At 42.5% G+C, this 22,671-nt stretch overlaps 1 protein-coding gene across 5 annotated transcripts in view; it reads right to left on the reverse strand.

Moving 5' to 3' along the window:
• POC1B (POC1 centriolar protein B) overlaps positions 1-22,671 on the reverse strand; it is a 95,134-nt gene that overhangs the window by 63,899 nt on the left and 8,564 nt on the right. For 4 of the 5 annotated variants that reach the window (XM_023749787.1, XM_023749789.1, XM_014451482.2 and 1 more), the window contains exons 2-3: positions 7,875-8,046; positions 3,690-3,869 (exon numbers count right to left, since the gene is read on the reverse strand). In XM_023749787.1, coding sequence (XP_023605555.1) covers positions 3,690-3,869; positions 7,875-8,046 — 352 coding nt within the window. Of the gene's footprint in view, positions 1-3,689; positions 3,870-7,874; positions 8,047-13,545; positions 13,720-22,671 lie in introns of those variants that run through there. The other variant, XM_023749790.1, reaches the window with a different exon arrangement.

Here is a 22,671-nt window from a genome sequence, read left to right on the forward strand (position 1 = left end):
GCCTTTATTTTATTTTTTGTTATCTAACTGGAGGATACTTTTCCATTGATTTTAGAGAGAGTGGGAGGGGAGAGACAGGGAGAGAGAAACATCGATGAGGAAGACATCGACTGGTTGCCCTCCCGCACATGTCCGGACTTGGGCTGGGGATGGAGCCTGGTGCCCTTGACTGGAATTGAATCCGAGGCCCTTCAGTCCATGGGCCAACACTTTATCCACTGAGCCAAACCGGCTAGAACTGGAAAGTGCCTTTAAAAAATAAAAGCAAAAGGAAATTTTTTTCCAGGCTCATAGCTCCCCTCTCCCACACACGTGCTAATAATTCCAGGTATAGCTGTATCCAGAAACTACACTATGTAACTAGACAGCCATTCATTCTGCTTTATCTCACAGTTCTGCTCTCCTGGGAATCAGCATCATTCCCATGGCATCCCTCAGCAGCTACAGGCTTAACTGAGCCCAGAGAAAGCAATCCCAGAGGAAAGTCCTGCGGTCCCAACTCACTAACTCCTAGAGGAGGGAGATGCTCTGATCTGCATGGCAGGCCTGAGATGAAAGCCTACTGCTGGAGCTGGAGATAGGGCCTCTCCAGCACAGGCGTAACACGGGAATGGGCCGTGGGTGAGGGCTGGTTCCTCAGAGAAAACTCGGGCACCATTACCACCCTATGGGGAATGGATGCCAGGCAGACAGCCATGAAGAGTCCCACCATCGCTTCCTTTTCATGAATAGATAAGGAATAACAACATTTGCAGTGGCTCCTTCCCATTCCCAAGCTGCTCCCTATCTAAAGGGGCCCAGCTGGAGGAATGGCAGCCCCAGGGCTCCACTCAGTCCCCAACACAGTCAACTTGCATTTCTCATCCTCACAACAGTCTGCAGAGGCTGAGAGCCATAACCTAACTTGCCCAGTGGTAACAAGGCGGTGCAGATAGGCATGCAAATCTTGGCATGGACCCTCTTACTGTAGTCATGCTGGTTAATAGACCAATTAGTAAAGAAGAGCTCAGAAATGATCATGTTTCTTCCCAATTCCAAGCCCTCGTGTCTTTGTATTTCCTGTAGGATGAAGTAAAATCTTTTCATGTCATCCAGTGAACCTGAGCCTTCTCCACCTCCTCCCCGACCTTGTCCCACTTTGCTTCCTGTGTCTAGCCATAGCTGAATGAATAATACATGTTCCCAGAGCACACTCTGAACTCCCAGGCTACAGTGCTTACTCCTGCTGATTCCTTCCATGAACTGGTTTACCACCCTCTTCCCATCTGATAATAAGCTGCTGTCACCCCTTCCCCTTTCCTTTCCTCAGTTTTGAGCCAGGAATACCTTCCTTGACTTTTCCTCACACAAGTCTAGTTCAATGCCCCACTCAGAGATTCCCTTATCATCTTGTGTATCACCTTCTTATAGGACACACCATTTTATAATTATTTGGTATCTTATTCCTACCCTTGAACTGTAAAAGCTCCTTGAGGCTAATACTGTTTCTTTCAACTCTAGACCTAGCACAGATATGTGATACAGACTGAGGATTATGCTTACTAAGGGAATACTTTGAAGACCAAAATTTCACTTAATTGGTGACCTTTCAACCTTTCATAAATTCTTCTGCTTTTTGTTTTCTATTTATCTCATTTGTTTATTTCTTTTCCCTGCTTTTCTTTTGGATTGAGTATTTCGTAGTATCCCATTTATTTCCTCTGCAGGCTTTTTAGCTTTATTCTTTGTCCATGTTGTGTGTTTTTTTTATTGGTAATCTCTAGAAGTTATAATATACATCCTTAATGTATCACCCTGTACTCTTGAATTAATTTTATGCCATTTTATATATGTCAGAACTTGTAAAAGTTCTAATGTTAGAACTTACCAAAATATACTTCATTTACCCACCTCTTATATTTATATATGATATCAGCCCACAATACATTAAGCAACAATTTTTCAAAGAAATAAGAAACAAAAAGTCTATTGCTAGTATGTACCCCCATATTTACCTTTTCTAGCTCTCTTTATTCCTTTGTGTACTAGTAGATCCAAGTCTCCATCTGGTATCATTTCCCTTCAGCCTAAGAAACTTTATTTACTATTCTTGTAGTGCAGGTCTATTGGTAATAAATTCTCTCAACTTTTTGTTGATCCTCTTTAAAGGATATTTTTGCTGAGATGTTGAATTCTAGTTCAGTGGGTACTTTTTCTTTCAGGACTTTAAATATGTCATCCCAGTGTCTTCTGGTTTGCATTTTTTAATATGAAGGTGGAGATCATTTTTATTGATATTCCCCTTATATGTATACTCTGTTCAGCTCACAGCCTCCCAGTAATTGTTCTCTGCTAAGCCTCAGTCCCCTGTGCATAAGCAGCTTTGTATTTGACCAAAGACTCAGTGGGATTCATAGGCAGATCTTTTGGGGGGTTCTGCTCTTCATAGTTTTTTTCTCACTTCCTGCCCTCTAAACTCCAGCCCCGTAGCAGTTCTGAATTCTAATTTCTGTTTTCTTTGCCCAGCAAGACTGCTGCTGTCTCCTTGGGCTCTATGTCCTTGTGCCATGGACTGAAAAATGCTCCCAGGTAGAAATCTGGTTTGTTTTGGTGCTCATCTCATTTGTTTCCATGTGTCAGGATTCAAAACCCTGTGTTGTTTCTGTACAGTGTCTAAAAACAGCTGTTTAGTTTACTTTGCCCAACAGTATGATTGTTTGTGGTAGGGATATAAGTCCCCCTTGTCCGTGGCTGTCAGCTGACAGTAACACCTATAGCAGCACTTCTCCCAATAGAACACTGCCAAGATTATGGAGTCATTCTTGGTTCCTCTCTTTCTCTGTCACATCCAAAGTGACAGCACATATTGTTGGCTGTACCTTCAAACTACTACATCTAGAATCCAGCTACTTCTCAAAATCTCCAGTGCCACCAGCTGGGACGGTCCAGGCCAGGATGGGAACTATTGCAACAGCCTCCCAACACCTCCTTGCTTCTGCCCTGACTTTAGAGTCTCTTCTTCATATAGCACTCCTAGTGATTCCATTAAAGTGTAACTGAGAAAATGAACCTGGTCCAGTGGCATCTCATCTCTCTCAGGGTGTACGTCAGAGCCACTCCTGATTGGCCTGATTTTCCTCTGGATCTCTCCTACTCCCTCCCCAGCTCTGCCCCCCACCAGTCTCCTACTTGTCCTCAACCAGCCCCCAGGCTCCAGCCTCAGGGCTGTGGCACTTGCTCCTCTATCCAAGACTCTCTCTTCCCAAGTATCGCCAAGCCTCCTTCCCTCCCTTCCTTTAGGTCTTGGCTCAAAGTTCTCCCCCCAACCCCCCGCACCCCTCGCCTTTTGTGAGGACGGCCTAACACCCTGCTTAAAATTGCAGCTTCCCTTCTAATCCAGTTGTTTTGTTCTCTAAAACTTACCACCATCTCACCTCATCCATTTTCCTATTTGTTTGCTGCCTGTCTCCCCTCTCTAGAATGTAAGCTTCATGAGAGCAAGAGTTTGTGACTGTTTTGTTTACCATTGTCCTCATCCCTGTTGTGTTCCCAGGCACACAATAAATGTTTGCTGAATGGGAGGGAGGGAGGGAGGGCAAACATTGTTTTCATTGGAAGAAGGAAAACTAACTCCTTTTCTGGGAGATGGAGGGCAAACATAGACTATGGCAGGGAAAACGTGGAAATCTTATGAAACTTTATGCACTTACTTGGCACAGCGCACCCAGTGTGTATGTCGGCACAAGGAATATAAGAAGCGCTGGCGATACATGTTCCATACTTTGATGGATTTGTCTTCAGAAGCTGTAGCTAGATACTGCCCATCAGCAGAAAAGTCCACACTTCGAACTGGAGCTGTATGAGCTTTAAATTCAGAGGACTTCCCTCTCCTGGAAAGAAACAGTTCAATATTTACAACATTTGATTTAAGTATAATCAATAGCTAACCAGTATATAGACTCTGAAACATAAAACAGCTTAACTCTTGTAAAACTAACACCAGTATGAAAAGGTTGTGTTGTACTGTATGCACTCTTCATCAATACTGTTTCAAGCTGCTTTTGTCAACTGAGGTCACAACTGTTACTTAATAAGAGAGACCCTGGAAATGCATTTGCTCTTTATGTTTTCATTGGAAGCTAGGAAAATAATATTTTAAACAAATCTCTACCGTGCCTTTTAAGTTCCTGCCATTCCACTGTTCCACTAAAAATAGCAATATATAGTTTAAAGAACCTGAACCCTCGAAAAGCTAATGATTGATGAAATGAATAGCACCAAGGCAATGTTTTAAAACTGGGGTCACAAGTCTGGGGAGGGGGAGATTTGCCTCCAACTTTCCTGTTTCCACCACCAGCAATGAGAACTAAGATCTGGGTGGATGTAAGGCTTGGCTGGCCTCAGGCCCAGTCTTACCTCAGAAGCAAAACAAAGAATAAATGGTAACAACATAGCACTTCCGTTCTCAACACCTTGAAATTTCAGGTGCTATTTTTTTTTTCTTGGCTAGGGTATGAAAAACGGATGGAGAAAATAACACGTGGCATTTAAGAAGCAGGAAAAAAATGTTAAAACAGCTCAGAGCAGGCGAGTAGATAGCCCTGGAGTTACAGGTGACATTTGGGAAATACTACTCTGTGCCGGAGTTCCGAAGTTGCCGAGGCACTTTCACTTTACACCACATCCAAACTTAGTCATTTTTCCATTATAAAGTCATATCTGTACAGGTGATACCTTAGAAGGATAATCACCATAACTGTTTGTGAAAGATCAGGAACAGAATTTGCAGAAGTCTGGAAGTCACATTCAGTGCCACCCACTGCCTCTCCTCCCACACCCAGTAGGTCCACACACCTACTGAGTGATAGTGCTATCACTGTCACTGCCCAAGTATCTTTTGAATCCCTCCTCCTCTTTCGGTCCCAGCTATGCTTGCTTTAAGGTTGATATGCCCTCAATATCCTTCACCTTGATTATTGCAAAAGCCTCTTAGCTGGTCTCCCTGCTCTAATCTTTTATCCCCCTCCAGTCACCTACACACTGTACTTACTACCTTGTTAACTCCAAGCATGTACTAGTAGATCCCAGTGTCAATGTGTCACTGGCCACCCTCCAGAAAAAGGCACAGCACTCAAGGTCTTTGGCAGACGTCCTGCCACTGCTCTGAACGTTGTACTCTGAGAACAGCCACAGCGCTGAATACACACCTGAAATCACAGCTTTCTCAGCCTGAACTATTTCCCCACCCCAGACCTCCTGGACCTGCCGGAAGGCTGAATTGCCCCATCTCCTCCATCTATTTTGCTTATTACATTATGTAGCATTTTTTTAATAGACCTGTTTTTCTCCTATTAAGCAGTAAGTTTTTTGAGGATAGGAATGATGGTTTATTCATCTCTATAAGACCAGAATCTAGCGCAATGTCAGACACATGAAAAGAGCTCAACGTGTTTTGTTGAATTCCACTGCGAAGAGGCAATACTTAAAGGTCCTTAGATCCATCCTGGCTTATACTTCTAGTGGCCTAGATGACTGTCATGATTCTACAGCAGGAATAACTAAAATCAGTATTTTAAAAGATAGGAGGTAGCATTCAGGGACTAGTTCAGTGAGGTTTCAGAGAAAGTTTGTTGAGTAGAGGTCAGAATACAGTTGGGGCTCAATTCAGGTATAAGACTCAGAGAAAAACAAAGAAAAGCCTTGACATCTGCTATGACCAGGAAGCCAAGAGACAGCCAGTATCATCAAAATCGGCCCTGCTCTTTAGTTCTACACTGTGCACTCCAGCAGGCAAGCCTGCTTGCCTTCTTTCTAAAGGCCCTCCTCTCAGTGTAGGCTGGCCTTGCCTGTATCTGGTCTCAACAGGAAGCATGTTTGAAAAAAACCACGAGATAAGAGCGCCTTGTTTATTGTGCCAGTGCTCAAGTGGTTTCTAGTTCCTTACCTTGCCTTAACGTAGACACTCTGCCTCCTACATACTTACCTGTCCTTTCTGCCCACATTCCCTTGACTGTCTACCATGACAAACTCCAGGCCAGACCTGCTTCCACTATTCTTTTTTAGCCTCCCAGTCACCTGAAGTTGTCTGCCTGAAAATATGGCTGCCCACAATTTCTCTCATCTCTGAACACACACGCCACTCCTCCCCACAGGAGGTGGAATCTGCTGATTTGTCCACCCTTTGAATCTGGGCTGATGTGAATCACTTTGACCAACAGAATGGAGCAGAAGTGACACTGTGCAAGTTTCAGGCCTAGCCCTTACAAGGTCCTACCTACATGCTATACAGAAGTCCCTATCCTGCCAGGGAGAGGGCATATGGAGGACCAAGGTGCCCCAGCCAATAATCAGCACCAAGGCCCTTGGCCTACGAGCGAGGTGTTGGATCTGCCAGCCCTATTGTCAGCTTAGTGAAGCTGCAAAAGTAATAGCCAACCTCGCTAATAGCAAGGGCAGAAGAATCATCCGGACAACCCATAAAATTGTGAGAAATGATAGTTACTGTATTTAGCTACTATGTTTTGAATATTGTTATGCAGCAACAGAGAACTTGATGCAAGAGTTCCCTTCCCATTGCCATGATCCGCTATTGCCCTGGCCCCACTGTGATTTAAAAAGAGGAACAAGCGATAGCTACACAAGCATAATCATTGTACTTAGATTAGCCAGTGCAGATTAATGATGCAGTGTGCTTTTAGCTCAGGTACCCCTCTATAGTTTGTTCACTGAGGTTACTTGAGTTAGTAATAGGTAACTGAGGCTGTGTTGTGCTGGTTCTCAATTTCCAAAATTAAGGATTTTAGAAAATGCTTCCCTTTTAAACCACAAACCAGTCTCTCTCCCTTACAATTTCCCTCTATATTGTCATCCACAGTGTCATTATAACATGTCATTTCTCTTCAAGAGTTTTTGCTGCTATCAGGATAACATTCAGATTTCTGAGCATGGAGTTTCCATTGGGTGGTGGACGGGAAATGCCCTGTGAACTTTCTTTCATTTGGGAGTGCCTGTTCAGGCACAAACCAACAATCAAATCCTGCCACAATAGTCAGAAAATGCTCAATTCTTACTCTCTGAAGTATTTACAGAGGGAAATGATGTGATATGTGGGATTTGTTCTAAAAATACTATAGCAAAAAAAAAAGGGTGGAGGGTGGGGATAGATGAAATAAAGTTGACTGAATATTGATAACTGTTGAATCTGATCCATGATTATGGGTTTAGGGGTCTTTGTGCTATTGTTTCTCTTTTCAAGTATGTCTAAAAAAATGCATAATTAAGACTTTAAAAAAATTCATGGCTTAATAATAATTGCTTAAAATATCAACTAAGGTTTGAAAAGTCTCTTACAGAGAGGTTATAATGGGATAGGACCTTAAAACAAAAGAATGATTTACACTTTTGTAGGAAATTTTAACAAGAACATTCTGGAGCCTAATAATGAATGATATGAATCAAAGAACAGTTCTGGCCCAAGGGTTTTTAATGAGGATCCAAAGGTCCCTAAAGATCCATGAAGGGGCTTTTAGGAGGTTAATAACCTGTACAATTTTTGGTTATACATGCCAATGTGTATCTCTCTGGGGAGATAGTCCAAAGCTTACATCAAATTTACTAAGGAATTGATAACTACCACCCCCCCCCCCAATAACTTAATACATATTAAGCATATTTTCATGGTTAGAAATAGTTTTCAAATAGAAGACTATTTAATTATGAGTTAAAGATGAGAAAAAAGCGCTTTGAAGCAGTCTGACTTGACAGCTCGGGTGTGACTCGGACTGAGTACAGGTAACCGGGAGTCTGGCCGGCCCGAGAGGTGCACCAGGAGCAGCCGGGGCCAGCTTTCCTTCACATTTCTAAACCCAGAGCATACCAGGTGTTTGTTTCCTTACTTATCAGGAATCCAGAGTCTAACCGTTCTGTCTCGTGAAGCAGACGCCAGTAAGTTTCCAAGTGGAGAAAACTGCACGCTGGTTACAACGTCCTTGTGACCCACGTATCTGAAAGCTCTAGCTTGTGGCTTGAAATTCCATAGCATGAGAAATGTATCCCAAGAAGCAGTAGCTATCAAGAAACAGAAGAATAAAAACAGTTTGTTAAAACGTAACACGTAGACATGTCTCGTTACAATGGGCAGCATATCTAATAACAAGATGTCCAGGTAATAGAGGGGCTGAAGGTTGAAAGGCTGACCAGGTAACGGCAAAAATATTTTTAACAGAAACGGAAAGCTACGCCATGAATATGCAAGCGTGGCTGTGTCCCTGCCCCTGTGTTGGGTTAGAGCTCAATGACTATTTACTAGAAGAACGCAGCACAGCATAGCAGAGAACACAGCACAGCATAACAGAGAACACAAGACTAGGAGTCAGTGCTGTCTCCAACTTCCAGGGTTACTGATGAAGGTTACTTAACCTCTCTGTCATGAAGACTGAATGGTTTTCTGGAGAGGGCTGGATGAGAAGATTCTTTTAAAACTGTTTTGGTTTTTTTGTGTGTGTGGAAATAATTTCACATTTATAAAAAGTTACAAGAATATAAAGAACATTAAATACAAACTACCAGATCCACCTCTTGTTAATATTTTGACACATCCTATATAATAAAAGCCTAATATGCTAAGTGTCCGGTCCTCCGGTCTGAGGTTCAACCAATCAAAGTGTAATATGCTAATGATATGCTAAGGCCGCTCAACCGCTCTCTATGATGTGCACTGACAACCAGGGGGCATATGCTCCGACTGGTAGGGTTAGCTTGCTGCTGGGGTCCAGCCAATTGGGACTGAGTGAGACGGGCCGAACACACCCTGGAGCCCTCCCGTGGTCCCTCCCCAGCTGGCCAACCTCCTGCATCCCTCCCCAGCCCCCACTGTGCACCGGTGGGGTCCCTCGGCCTGGCCTGCGCCCTCTCACAATCCGGGACCCCTCAGGGGATGTCAGAGAGCTGGTTTCAGCCCAATCCCACAGGCCAGGCTGAGGGACCCTATTGGTGCACGAATTCATGCACTGGGCCTCTAGTTTCGTTTATAATTTGTGTTCTCTCTCTCTCTCTCTCTCTCTCTCTCTCTCTCTCCCTCTCTCTCTCTCTCTACTCAAGTATGCACACAAATACAGGTTTTTTTCCCCCGAACCATTTGGGAGTAAGTATATACATCATCATGGCACTTTGATTCCTAAATACTTCAGTGTGTTTTTCTAAGAATAAGGGTATTCTCTTACATAGCACAGTTATCAACTTCAGGAAATTTATTATTGACAATACTTTAATTTACCAACTATATTCCAATTTTGTCAGTTGACCCACTAATGTCTTTTTTTTTCTCCCATCACCATTTATACCCTCTATGGCAGTGGTTCTCAACCTGTGGGTCTCGACCCCTTTGGCGGATGAACGACCCTTTCACAGGGGTCTCCTAAGACCATCCTGCATATCAGATACTTACATTACGATTCATAACAGTAGCAAAATTACAGTTATGAAGTAGCAACGAAAATAATTTTATGGTTGGGGGGTCACAACATGAGGAACTGTATTTAAAGGGCCAGAAGAACCACTGCTCTATGGCCTCTTCCACGTCCACCCCGCCCCCCCACCACACCTGCAATCACCAGGTGAGGATATGTAGAGAGAGAGGGAGGGAGGGAGGGACAGAGAGAGAGAGACATTGATGTGAAAGAGAAACATTGATCAGTCACCTCCCATGAGCACCTTAACCAGGGATAAAACCTGCAACCTATGCGGGCACACCCCCAGTAGGAGATGTGCAGGAGGCAGCTGATCGATGTTTCTCTCTCATCGATGTTTCTAACTCTCTATCTCTCTCCCTTCCTCTCTGTAAAAAATCAATAAAATATATTTAAAAAAAAAAAAAAAAACAACCTGCAACCTAGGTATGTGCCCTGACCAGGAATCGAACCCGCTACCTTTTGGTACATGGGACGACTCTCCAACCAACTGAGCCACCCAACCAGGGCCCTTGATGTCTTTTATAGCTAGACAAGATTAAGTTTAAAGTCTCTTTCTGCTCTGTTAGTTTATGACATTCTACTATTAATAAAAGAATTATGTGTCAGACATTACCTTACGGCTTTAGGAAAAGGAAAACAAATGCAATCAATGGTGGAACTAGATGCCTTAGACAAAGAATGAACAAATAGCCTTGGCCGGGTGGCTCAGTTGGCTGGAGCATTGTCTTGTGCACCAAGAAACAGTTGGGGTTCAATTCCTAGTCAGGGCACATACCTAGATTGTGGGTTTGATCCCTAGTGTGTTTGAGTAAGGGAGGCAACCAATCAATATTCCTCTCTCATCGATGTTTCTCCCTCTCTCTCTAAAATTAATAAAAACATATCCTTGGGTGAGGATTTTAAAAAAAAAAAGAAGGAACAAATAAACAAATGAAAGTTTGGTCTAACTCTTGGTCCAAAACTAAATTTTACATATACATGTAACCCCCCAAATAGCCCCAACAATAGCAACCAGCTCAATGAGCATCACTAAGTCTAGACTGTAGAATGCTTAGAAAAAAATGCAACTTTATAAAATTTAGATGCAATTAATATTATTGCAGATGGAATATATAAAGTCACTAAAAACCTTCTAAATTCTTTAGCTGCAGATAAAATTCATTTGGGCTTACTTAGCCTATGCATTGCTTTCATGTAAGACATAAAATAATTAAAGTGACTTTATAAGTTTCAAACTGTAATGCTGTCTACTATTCCCTTTTTAAAAAGTACAAAGAGTTGATCTTCCACCACAGCTCATCAAATTATTAAATATTTATATCAGGGTCTGAATTATCTGAGGCAAATGTAGACAAAATAGGGAAAACAATGACTTATACGCTTTATACTTAGGGCCCTATTTGAGTTCTAGTGTATTATGTTGCAAATAAGATTTACAAAAGGAAAATAGGACACAATCCTCAAGGAATCACAATATTGTAGGGGAGAAAGTTCATTAGTAATATCATACATGTTCAAAGGACTTTTATATATTATTCAGTCTTAATATTATAAGAGGTGGGTAGTGGTCCTTTCCAAGGAAAGGACACATGAGCAGACATTTGAGTGAAAGGAGGTGTGATCTGGGCTAAGAAATGGAGAAAGAGCACACTGGGCAGAAGACACCCCACGTGTAAGGGCCTGATACAATAATGCACTTGAAGACCAAGGAGCAGTAAGGAGGCCAGGGTGTCCACAATAGAGGGGAGGAAAAGAGAACATTGAGATGAAAGCAGAGAAGCAAGCAAGATGCCAGCCAAGGAGCCATGGTAACAGGTGTACTATTATATTTGTCCTAAGTGCAAGGGGAAACCATTGAAGGATTTTAAGCAGAGAGATCTCATGAACTGATCTAAGAAAATTGCCTCTCTGACAATGAGAAAAAGATGGTCTTTTCAAAAAATAGTGTTGGGTCAACTGGATATATATATTTTTAAGTAACTTGATTCCTACATTTTATGCTATCCATATGGCAAAGAAAAAAAATCATTTAAATGTGATTTAAATGTGATAGGTAAAACAATAAGCTTTTAGATAAGAACATAGGAGAGTATTTCCATGGCCGTTTTGATAGTCAAATATTACTTAAACAGGACATGAAAATTACTAAATTACTAAAGGAAAAGAATAATAATTGGTACTACACTAAATTAAGAAATTTTGCTGATGGAAGAATACCACTAAGTAACTGAAAAGGCAGGCCACAGAGTGGAAGAAGATATTTACAATACATACAGCCAACATCTAACAAAGAATCTATAAAGATTCCTACAAATCAATTAGAAAAGGCAGGAATACAGGCAAACAGCTTAAATAGGCACTTCATTAAAGAAAATATCCAAATGGCCAATAAACATAAAAGGTACTCAATTCCATTAGTCACCAGAAAAAATGCAAATTAAAACCCCAGTGAGATATTACTACACACTCATCAGAATAGCTATAATAATAATAATTTTAAAAAAGCAATACCAAATCTTGGTGAAGATGTGACAATTGGAACTCTCATATAATGCTGATGGTTATAACCACTTAGAAAAATTGTTTTTGAAATATCTACTAAAGCTGAATATACACTTACCATCTGATCCAGCAATTCCACTCCTAGGTACATGCCTGACAGAAACTCTTATATAATACTAGTGGCCCAGTGCATGGATTCGTGCACACTGACAGGAAATTAATTAGAAGATGGCCTGTGGGGCGGGACTAGGCAAGACGGGCCCGGACACGCCCTAGAGCCAACCTCCAGCGGTCCCTCCCCAGCCGCAGTACCTGGGCAGTACCTGGGGCAGCACCGTGCCTCGAAGGGCATCTGTGGTCACCGAATCTCAGCAGTAAACCAGAATCAGGGCTGACAGTGCCCCAGCAACAACGTAACCCACAGGCAAAGGTGGAATCACGTGATCCCGCAAAGAATCATGATCCCTCCTCTGGTTCCAGGGTGCGTTACCCGAGAATAGCTGCTGCCAAGTCACTGCAGCTCAGCAGCTCCTGTGTTAAGCATCTGCCCCCTAGTGGTCAGTGCACGTCATACCTACTGGCCCGTCGGACGATCGGGCGGTTGCTTAGCCTTTTATATGTATAGAAGATACGTTTAGCAAAAGACGTACAATAATGTTTGTGGTAGTACTATTAAAAATAGACCAAAACTAGAAACTCAAATATCCATCAAAGTAAAATGGATATATAAATTGTGATACATTGACACTATGTACCTGCTGTGTAATTAAAGTTCATTATTAAAGTTCAAGAAGTAGTAAACTGATCTATGGAGTCAGAAGTCCGCATAAAGATTATTTGAGTGGCAGGAAGGGAGGACAGTAGCTGGAAGGGAACACAATGGGGGCCTCTGAGGATACGGTAGTGTTGTGTCTCTTCTCTGGGTGTTGCTGTTGCAATAATCGAGTCAGGGGAAGGTGGTGGTGGAAGGGGAAGGTACAAGGTCAAGGTGGAGCCTATGAGGCTTGCTGATGGATTAGATGTGAGGGAGAAGCAAAGAGAAGCAGCAAAGATACCAGGCTTCTGGCCTGGCCACCCAGGTAAATTTCAGAGCCATTTAATGAGATTGGAAAGACCAGAAGAGGAAAAGGTTGAGAGTGAGGCAGAATGGAGTGGAGAATCAAGAGTTCTTTTTAGAATATAAAGTTTAAGATGCCCATTTGACCTAAAAGTTGAAATGCCAAGTAGGGTGTTAGACATACTCACCTGGAGCTCAGTAAGAGGTTTTAAGTGTACAGTGTGGTGGTTTAAAAAGAAAATGATAGAACTCAACTTGTGACTGAAATCCAGGCTTACCAGCTGTGTGCCCTTGAATAAGCTATCCAAACTTTCTATGACTGGGACACTCATCTGCAAACTGAAGTATTTAAAGTATCAAGTGAAATAACACTTGGAATTCATACCTGGCACAGAAAACAGTCTAATGTGGCCATGATTACTAGAGTTTTTGTTGCTGTTAGCAGCAGCAGCGGTCTAGATAACACATTAAAGACTGGGGCCTGAGTGGGATCACCCAGGAAGTGAGTATAGGTAAGAAGAGGGTGAAGGTACTCACCCTTGAGAGAAGAAAGACCAAAGGTTGGAGCCATAAATGAAGTAGGAGGAAGCGAGGAGATTGTGGTGTCCAGAGGTTCAGGAAGTATTCCCAGAGGGTGATGAGCTGTGTCAAATGCTGCCAAGAGATTTATTAAGATGAGGCCTGGACAGGACCGTCTACATAATGTGGGGCCTACTGTAAAATGTAAATGGAAGAGGGGCTTTGTCATGCTTTGTCAAAAGAGGAAAAGGGCAACTGACCTAGAGTGGACACTCAAAACATCACTTTAGAGTTGATGGCACATACCCACATTAAAGCAATACTTGCTATTATTAGCAATGAGGCCTGCTAAAGAGAAGTGACAGAGAGCAGGATGAACAAATAGTTTAAAGGACAGAGACAACCTAACCTTAGGGTAAGGTGGCATTCCAGGGGCCTACTAATTATAAAACACCAGAAGCAGAGATGTCCCAATTACAACTGCGTGGCCCAGGGTAGACTCTACTTTTTTTGTTGTTGAAAATTTTAGAAAAACAGAAAAATAGACCAAAAATCTCTAAAAACCCCATGAATGCATTTTTATTAAAAACTGTGAAAACTAACACTGAATTTTCCTCTTTACTTCCTTAATCTCTTACCACCAAACCCTAATACCATGATAATGGAAGGTGTTTGATTACCAATGTCAATGCTGTATAGTGCCAACTTGGAATTTGCTTTCATACATTTCCATTGAGCAACACCCTATATAAACATTACCACCTAATTTAAAATGTCAAAGCATACAATTCGTCATCTGGCTGGCCTATTTCAAGATAAAATGTCAAAGGGGGAAGTTAAGAGAAAAGGTTACCTACCCATTTAAAAAAACATTTATTGTCTGAATGAAGTAATTCATTGTTTCAAGACATCTACATTAGGACAAAAGAAAGAACAAAACAATGTTCAACTAGGCTCTGGAGATAGCACAAGGAACATACTAATGGGAACATGTTTGCTCTCCATAATGTCAAAAAGCCAACAGTTATTGTGTTACCCTAAGTAGCAATAACTTTCTGTAGTCAACACAAGCTCTCTTACTTGTTAATTTAACCAAAATCAACTACTTAGAGATCTGCTCTGTCAAGAATACTACCAGTATTTTCTGAAAAGAAACGGTACTGTCTCCCATTTTTGGATTTGTAGTTAAATTATCTTTTCAATTGTAAAGACATTTACATGGTAAAGAATTCTAATATTACTAAAAAGTATTTATCAAAATCTCCTTCCAGCCCTTGGCCCCTGATTCCTTTCCTAGAGACAACCAGTGTTAACCATTTTCTTGAGTATCTTCCTACATGCTTAAACAAATGTGTGTTAATTCACATGTATTCCTTATACAAATAGCAGCATGCTACTCTGGCCATTCTGCATTTGGCCTCTCCATCCTCCAGTTGTCCAGCCTGCTTAATATATAATACACTAGAGACCCGGTGCACAAAATTCATGCACAGGTAGGGTCCCTGAGGCCTTCCTTCCCCAAGCTGCCGACTGCTGGCTGGGGCCTCCCTTCATTCCATGCCACCCCCTGGTGGTCAGCATACATCACAGCAAGCGATCGAACTCCCAGTCTCCCAGTCGAACCTCCGAGGGGACACTTTGCACATTAGCCTTTTACATATATAGATCGGAGATTATGCTTTATTAGTACATAGCCTTATTCTCCCCACCCCATTTGTGATAAATTTTTATTTTGACAATTTCAAGCTTACAATACAATTACAATGTAGCACAAGAAATTTATATAATGTTATTAACCAATGTACCTCAATATATTTAATAAAAACATCCTTATATTCTCTACTTTAGATTTTGCTCTTGTTGACATTTTGTCCATTTGTTTTATCATTCTCTCTCTATATAAACACTTTTATACATGCACTAGTGGCCGGTGCACAAAATTTGTGCACATTAAAAGGGGATTAATTAGAGGAAGTAGTTTAATATTGCTATTTGCCCTTTTTCTATAATAGAAGTGCCAGGATGAAAGAAAATTAGTAAAATGTATATGAAAATCTTCCTCCTTGTCAGAGTCTGGGGCGCACCACGGGACCCAGAGTCAAGTCCCCGCCCACCCATGTGTGCCACGAAATCGTGCAAGACCCAGACCCGGCCAGCCCCACCCTCATTGGGCTAGATCTAGACCCGGCCGGTCCCACCCTTGTCAAGCCCCACCAGGCAGGGTCGCAGCCTCAGATCCCCTGGCCCGGTGCTGGGTGGGGGGCGCAGCCTGAGGTCCCCTGTCGAGCCCCGCCAGGTGAGGGGCATGGCCTTAGGTCCCCTGGCCAGACACTGGGGCGGGGGGCATGCCTTGAGGTCCCCCATCAAGCCCCACTGGGTGGGGGACGCAGTCTGAGGCCTCCCGTCAAGCCCTGCTGGGTGGGGAGCACGGCCTGAGGTCCCCCGGCCCAGCACCGGGGCGGGGGGTGCACCTTGAGGTCCCGTCAAGCCCCGCCAGGTGGGGGGTGCAGCCTCAGGTCCCCTCGCCTGGTGCCGGGGCAGGGGGCGCGGCCTGAGGTTCCCCATCAAGCCCCGCTGGGCAGGGGGCACGGCCTGAGTTCCCCTGGCCTGGCGCTGGGGCAGGGGGCATGGACTAAGGTCCCCCGTCAAGCCCCGCCAGGTGGGGGGCGCACCTTGAGGTCCCTTGTCAAGCCCTGCTGTGGTGGGGGGTATGGCCTGAGGTCCCCCGTCAAGCCCTGCCAGGGTTGGGGGGTACAGCCTCAGGTCCCTGCTGATTGCTCATTAAGGCTCATACGGGAACTCGGCCTCTGCTGTGGGTGCAGCCATCTTGTGTTACGGAAACCCTGCCTCTGCTGTGGGAGCCGTCGTCTTTGTGATCAATTTGCATATTCCCTGTTTATTATATAGGATATTTTTCCTTAGCTAACTGGAACATTAGAAACATTTTTTTACCACCACATACATCAGTATGTATTTCCTAAGAACAAAGACATTAACTGACATAAACCATAGTACAATTAACAAATTGTCAGGAAATTAAGTACTATTTAATATGTTTTTATTATCCATAGTCTATATATGGATTTGCCAATTACAGCGATTTTCCCGCCCATCATATAAGCCAGGATATGCATTGCATTAACTTCCATGAATGTTTAGTCTCCTGTGAATTAGAAAGATTTTCTAGGTCATTCTTTGTCTTTATTGACCTTGATACTCTTGAAGATTAGACCTGTTATTTTTGTAATATGTTTAACAATTTTTTCCCCTGATGTTACCTTGTGGGTCAGATTCACGATATATTTTTTAATAAGAAATCCACGAAGTTTATGTTGTTCTCTTATCAGTGCATCATATTAGGATGCATGTGATATCTCTCTGTCCCAATATTGATGAGATTCACTTTAATCACTTGGTTTAGGTGAGCTTTTCCTTATAAAGTTAATAATTAATAAGTAGTTTGTGGGGACATCCTTTAAGACTAAATAAACTAAACTAAATAAATATCCTCTTCCTCAACAAACTTATCACACACTAATTTTAGCATCCTTTTTTCTATAATTTACTAATTAGTAATTATTTAATGAACTAATATTTAATTTCTTAATTTGTTATTATAAGGTAGAACCTTATCCATTTATCTATTCATTTATTTATATCGGTGTGAACTCAAGATTATTTTACTGGGGTTGTAATCCATCCTTATTAACATTTATTTTTACTCTTATATAGTTCCATATTTGGCTAGTAAGCGCCCTTAAAGCTGACCTTCTGATATAAATTCATCATTCTTTGAGTATTTCCTTATTTCTAGAATTACACAATGTTCCAAGATGCATTTTCCCTGCCCTAACCCTAGAATTGGCCTTTTCCCCCAAGATGCTTTGATGCCTATTAGTGGAGAATGACATTTAGAAACCAAGATCTGAGGATTATGTTTGCTTATTGCTACCAGTGTGTCAGAGAACAGAGCTAAGAAATAAGATATAAATGGAAGTTTCAGTGGGCAGAACTAAGAAATTAGATAGAAATAGAAGGCTGTACTATCTATATATATAAAAGTCTAATATGCAAATAGACCGAACGGTGGAACAACCAAACAACCACTCACTATGACATGCGCTGACTACTAGGGGGTGCGCACGGAACATGGCAGGTTTTGGCAGCAGGTGGCAGAGTGTGGAACATGGAGGGCATCGGCCGAGGCAGGATGGTGGAGCAGGTGAGCGGGGGCGCCAGAACAAGGCGGGGCACCGGTCGCTGTCATTGGGGCAAGCCTCTGGTGGTTACTGAAAATTCTTTGCTCCTGTGCACCGTGGTCCTGCCAGGTGCTCACACCTATTGCCAGCACCGGCCCTGCTCACACCCACTGCCGGCACTGGAGCCACCATTTGCACCCACTGCCGGTGCCCGGCACCAGCCCCGATCGCTCAGCGCCGTCAGCAGGTGCAAGCAGCGGCTGCTGGCCCCAATCGCCCCTCAAGGTTTTTCCACCTCCCCCTGCGCCTGAGGGGCAATTGGGGCTGGTAGCCACCGCTCACACCCTCAGCCGGTGCCAGCCCTGCTCGCACCTGTTGCTGGCGCCGGCCACAATCGCTCCGCGCCATCAGCGAGTGCAAACAGGGTCGGCACCGTCAGCATGTGGGAGCGACAGCAGCAGGAGCGGGGCTGCCGGCAGGCAGGGGACCAGGGACCGCAGCGGGAGGGGCTGGGTGGGGGCACAGAGGACGGGTCGAGACCCACCCCTATGCCCACCACAGCCTCGCGGCCCACAGTTCCTTTCAAGGTGCACGAATTCGTGCACTGGGACCCTAGTGTAAATATAAAAATATTAAAAACCATGAGTTCATAATCATAACTCCAATTCCAACCTAAAACTACAGAATACATTCTAGCCCCACTTCTTTTCATAACTCTTCCCCCACAAAAAAACTTGGCTCTCATTATGCTCAATATATTTTATTCAAATCTAGAATACACAAATAGTAGGGTGATCATCACTAACCCACACCTCTGCAAATAGCACTCTCACTATCGGTAGTTCAGAATTCAGTTTTGATCCTTTCTGGTCTTGACAGACTTGGTTTTATTCTTTGAGAGTGGATCTACTTCAGTTCTGAATATAGTTTTAGGGCATGCCTTTTATATCAGGTGTGGTCCTGATTTCTCCACCACATGTCTGTGGTGCTTGACCAGATTTCCCCAGTTTGTCTCAGCCAGAGATACAGGGACACCCAGCCCTGCATGGTCACTGGAATCATCAATCCGCTCCCAGCCCAGCATTAAGCAATCTTTGCTAAACTTCACAGATTCTCAACCTGCACAAATGTGCCGGACCCTCAGCCAAAACTGTAACAATCCCCCACAGACTTCTGTGGCTGCTTACCTGACTCAGCAAGAACATCTCGGGTATCCTGCCACACAGAGGTCACCCCATCAGCCAGAACTATACCTCTGCTGCCTCAGTGCAGCCAGGCTCTCACTGCTTAGGCCCTACCTCTCTGCTGTGTAGCAGGTGGAGTGCCCCTAGGAAAAAGGCCCAGTGATGGGGGGCTCACCTTATGCCTTCCTTCTTGAAATGACCAGTTCTGTACTCTTTGTTGCTCTGAAAACAGCTGTCTCATATACTTCGTCTTATTTCACAGTTGTTTTCAGCTGGATGGCAAGTTTGGTAATCAATTACTCTGTCATAGCTCGAGGCAGGTCTGCCTTATTCTTTTTAACAGCTGCATAGTATTTTACTGTGCACCTTAATTTAACCAGTCTAGGCCAGTGGTCGGCAAACTCATTAGTCAACAGAGCCAAATATCAACAGTACAACGATTGAAATTTCTTTTGAGAGCCAAGTTTTTTAAACTTAAACTACATAGGTAGGTACATTGTTATTAACTTAATTAGAGTACTCCTAAGGCTTAGGAAGAGCCACACTCAAGAGGCCAAAGAGCCGCATGTGGCTCGTGAGCCGCAGTTTGCCGACCGCTGGTCTAGGCTACTTAGGTTGTTTACAGTGCTTTTATAAACGATGCTGTGATGTACATGTGTCATTTCTGACATGTGCAAATATATCTTTGTGACAAATTCCCAAAAGAATTATTGATGGGTCAAAGAACAAACATTTTAGAATTTACTAAAAAGGTTTGTGTTCACAATATAGTAGTATCTTTCACAACTTTATAAATCAGGATTATATCCCCTCAAGTCTTCATCCCATATTCAAGGAACTCCTAATAATTCAATCACCTTCATATAGAATTCCTGAATCTTCAGTTATTTCAGAAGTCCCTCTCTATATTTTCTACCCTCATTATGCCCTGCTTTAAAAGCCACCTACCAAAATTAATGTCAGCTTTCTAGTTTGAAGCACCATGATTCTGTACTTTCTGTTCTATTTCCAGGCTCATACTAGTCTTTGGGTCACAAAAGAGCCCCGGATTACCTTCTTCAGGGAAAAATAAACAAGGAAAACTATGAGAAGGAGTTTTCTATAAATATTTTCAAAAAAAATAAAATAAAATGTAATCCCCAGGCTTACACATCTACAAACCTAGACAGAAGAGGGTTGCACAATAAAGAGACAATATTCTAATCGTAACTAAATAAACTTTACTACCCTAATACTTTCAGAAGTAGTTATTACTATCCTAGAACTGTATAATAGTATAATTAGATGAGGGCATAAACTTTAAAATTCTCTGCCCTGAATGAGGGAATAATTAGCATGTTTTCCTACTAGCTCACACTAAGTAATTAGCTTGCTAGCTTAAGCATGGTCTAAAAGCAGCTACAGGCACTTTAAAAATAATCTTTATTAATAATCAATCCGGAGAAATTTAATCTAACTTACTCAACTCCACATCTCCATGAGGACTGATAATCATATCAACACAAGCCTTTACTGAGTTGTTATTATGGCCAAGTACCTTTAAAGACTTCATTAGCATTCTTTTACTTAATCCTCACAACAGGGCTGGTAGATATAATTATCCCTCTTTAACAGATGAGGAAATGAGTCTTAGTGAGGTTAAGTAACTTGTCCAAGGTCACACAGAAGGAAAGTAGTAGAGCCCATTTTGGAGCCTATCAGACTCCAAAGCCTGGGCATTTATTAATGTTTCTCATTTATCAGTGTTTCTCAAAGCGCTGGGGACTTACGGATTATCTCCATTAGAATTACTGGGGACCTGAAAATGCATACTTCTAGTTGTTTACATTCTTTGGGTGTATATTATCGAAATTTGAGAAATACTGCACTCTGCTACAACCTCTCAGTGAGAACATAAGATTACTTTAGCACTTGGAGTAATTTTTAAAACTGTAATAAGAGAAGCTTCAACCAAGCACTACATGGCTGCCATCAACAACTATATTAGAAAAAGAATTTCTGGCAAACTTCTATTACGGTTTCATGATAAGAAAATAACTTAAAAATTCCAAATTTAATTCTGCTTCTTTTCAGTCAGAAACAGGGAAAATTAACTTATTTGTTACAATCATTTATTCTACAAACAACCCATGCACGTTAAACAGTGACTGAGTCAATGCAGGGTAACTCTGAAGGAAAAAAAGGGGGGAAACTGACAACTTCAATGTTAAAATTTTATAATTTTAAATGGAAACTTCTGAAGTGCAGCTCGGATTCTGAAAACTATGTGAAAATACTTCTAAACTCTTCTAATGTTTGTATACTTGAGCGTGCCCCCAGAGTCTGGCTCCAGACCAGGCTCAGCCAGGCCCTGCTGTTCATTTGCTCCACAGCTTCAGGAAAGTTACTGAACTCTCAGCTTCTGCATCCACAAAAAGGGATGATAACACTTCACAGATATTGCTTTCTCCCATCCCCTCTCCCCTCTCTCCTCTGATCACATCTCAACCTATCCTGTGAAACCCAGAAAAGGCTATCAAGAAGAAATTAATCATGTAAAATACAGTTAAGGGAATATTGCCAATAATACTGTAATATTATGTAAGGTATATACATATCTAATCACTATGCTGTACACCTGAAACTAATATAACTTTGTGTGTCAACTCTAATTTAAAGACAAAACTTTTTTTTAAAATCCATCATGCTTCATGTTCTGTTTTCTCCAATCATGACCAGAAGTTTAAGCCTTAAGCCCCGCTGGTCATCAATGATCATGTACTCTCACTGCCATAATGCTCTAGGTATCTCCTTAGCTGAACTTGACACCATACCTTCTCTCCTTCCCAAAATTTACCACTAGACCCTCCTTGTCCTTAACTACTTAAACCTTAACCTTGCTTGGTGACACCAAGATTGCCGAAACCCTTTCAAGCAACAACTATTTTCTCTTTCACACCTCACCTACTGCAGGACAGTCTTCCTCTCCATTCCAACACTCGATATTATTAGTTCACTAGAGGCCTGATGCACAAAATTCATGCAAGGGGCTCCGAGGGCCGAGGCAGCAGCCCTGGCTCTGAAGGTTGTCCAGAAGGATGGCCAGCCTAATTAGCATATTACACTTTTATTATTATAGGGAAGATTCAACAGATATCTCACCCCTATGACATGTAAGGCATTGTGGGTAGGTCAGGGGAAGTGCTAAGTAACAAAATAGCCAAAATCTGAGCTTATATTCACATGGAGAAGAGGAAAACAAACAAGCAAGTAGGAAGATAAAGTAGGAAGTCATAATGAGAATTTTGTGTGGGGCAGAATACTCACTTCAAATGGAGTGATCAGTGGCATTTTTAAGTGGGGGTATGAAGGGTAAGAAGGAGCCAGTCAAGCAAAGAGTGAGATGGTGAAGAACATTTCAGACCAAGGGCATAATGAGGCTTTCTTTGCCTCCTCCATCATCTATTCTGTGCTCACACCCTGGATCTTGTCACCAGCAGAACCTGAACACATCTCATCACCACCTGAAACTTGACATACCTTCTGACAACTTGGCTTTTCTTAGAGGTCACTTGTTCACCTCATCCGAAGTCTCATCCATTGATCTATGTTCTCCATTAAGACTCTTTTCACCATCTTCGTTTAACTATCCAATTACAATTCCCCTCTTACACATACATTTAATCCCTTGACTACCCTGCCTTCCTTCAGGCTAGCCTGGCAAAATCCCAATCATTCTGCCTTTTTCTGAGACTATATCTGTGCCAGTGAGAAATGCTAGA

The sequence above is a fragment of the Myotis lucifugus genome, unplaced genomic scaffold, assembly GCF_000147115.1.
Source record: "Myotis lucifugus unplaced genomic scaffold, Myoluc2.0 scaffold_9, whole genome shotgun sequence".
In the NCBI taxonomy this organism is placed as follows: Eukaryota; Metazoa; Chordata; class Mammalia; order Chiroptera; family Vespertilionidae; genus Myotis; species Myotis lucifugus.